We start from the raw sequence: 399 nt of genomic DNA on the forward strand, positions 1-399 counted from the left end.
TGTCTAACAGTGTCCCCCGTCCACATGGAGGATATAACTGTGTGGAGACATGTCTAGACATTACCCTGTTCCTGAATTTGTGTTGTGTTTGTGTGATTGACAGGTGAAATCCTGGAGCAGGTGCGGGGGGCGGGGCCTCAGCAGGTGTCAGTGTTGGACCTCGGCTGTGGGAAAGGAGGAGACCTGCTGAAGTGGAGGAGAGGAGGAATCAACCACCTCGTCTGTGCAGGTATTAATCGGTTTCTTAATCATCAGATAATAATGAGGTAATCGGTTATTAATCATCAGATAATAATAAGGTAACCAGTTATTATAGGGGCGGCTGTGGCTCAGTGGTAGAGCGGTAGCCTGCCAATAGGAAGGTTGGGGGTTCAATCCCCGCCCCTGCAGTCCCATGTC

At 50.1% G+C, this 399-nt stretch overlaps 1 protein-coding gene across 1 annotated transcript in view; it reads left to right on the top strand.

The window, feature by feature from the left end:
- Positions 1–399, top strand: part of rnmt (RNA (guanine-7-) methyltransferase) — a 37,050-nt gene that overhangs the window by 11,889 nt on the left and 24,762 nt on the right. The window contains exon 4 of the mRNA XM_032510625.1: positions 104–229. Coding sequence (XP_032366516.1) covers positions 104–229 — 126 coding nt within the window. The remainder of the gene's footprint in view (positions 1–103; positions 230–399) is intronic.

The sequence above is a fragment of the Etheostoma spectabile genome, unplaced genomic scaffold, assembly GCF_008692095.1.
Source record: "Etheostoma spectabile isolate EspeVRDwgs_2016 unplaced genomic scaffold, UIUC_Espe_1.0 scaffold121, whole genome shotgun sequence".
In the NCBI taxonomy this organism is placed as follows: Eukaryota; Metazoa; Chordata; class Actinopteri; order Perciformes; family Percidae; genus Etheostoma; species Etheostoma spectabile.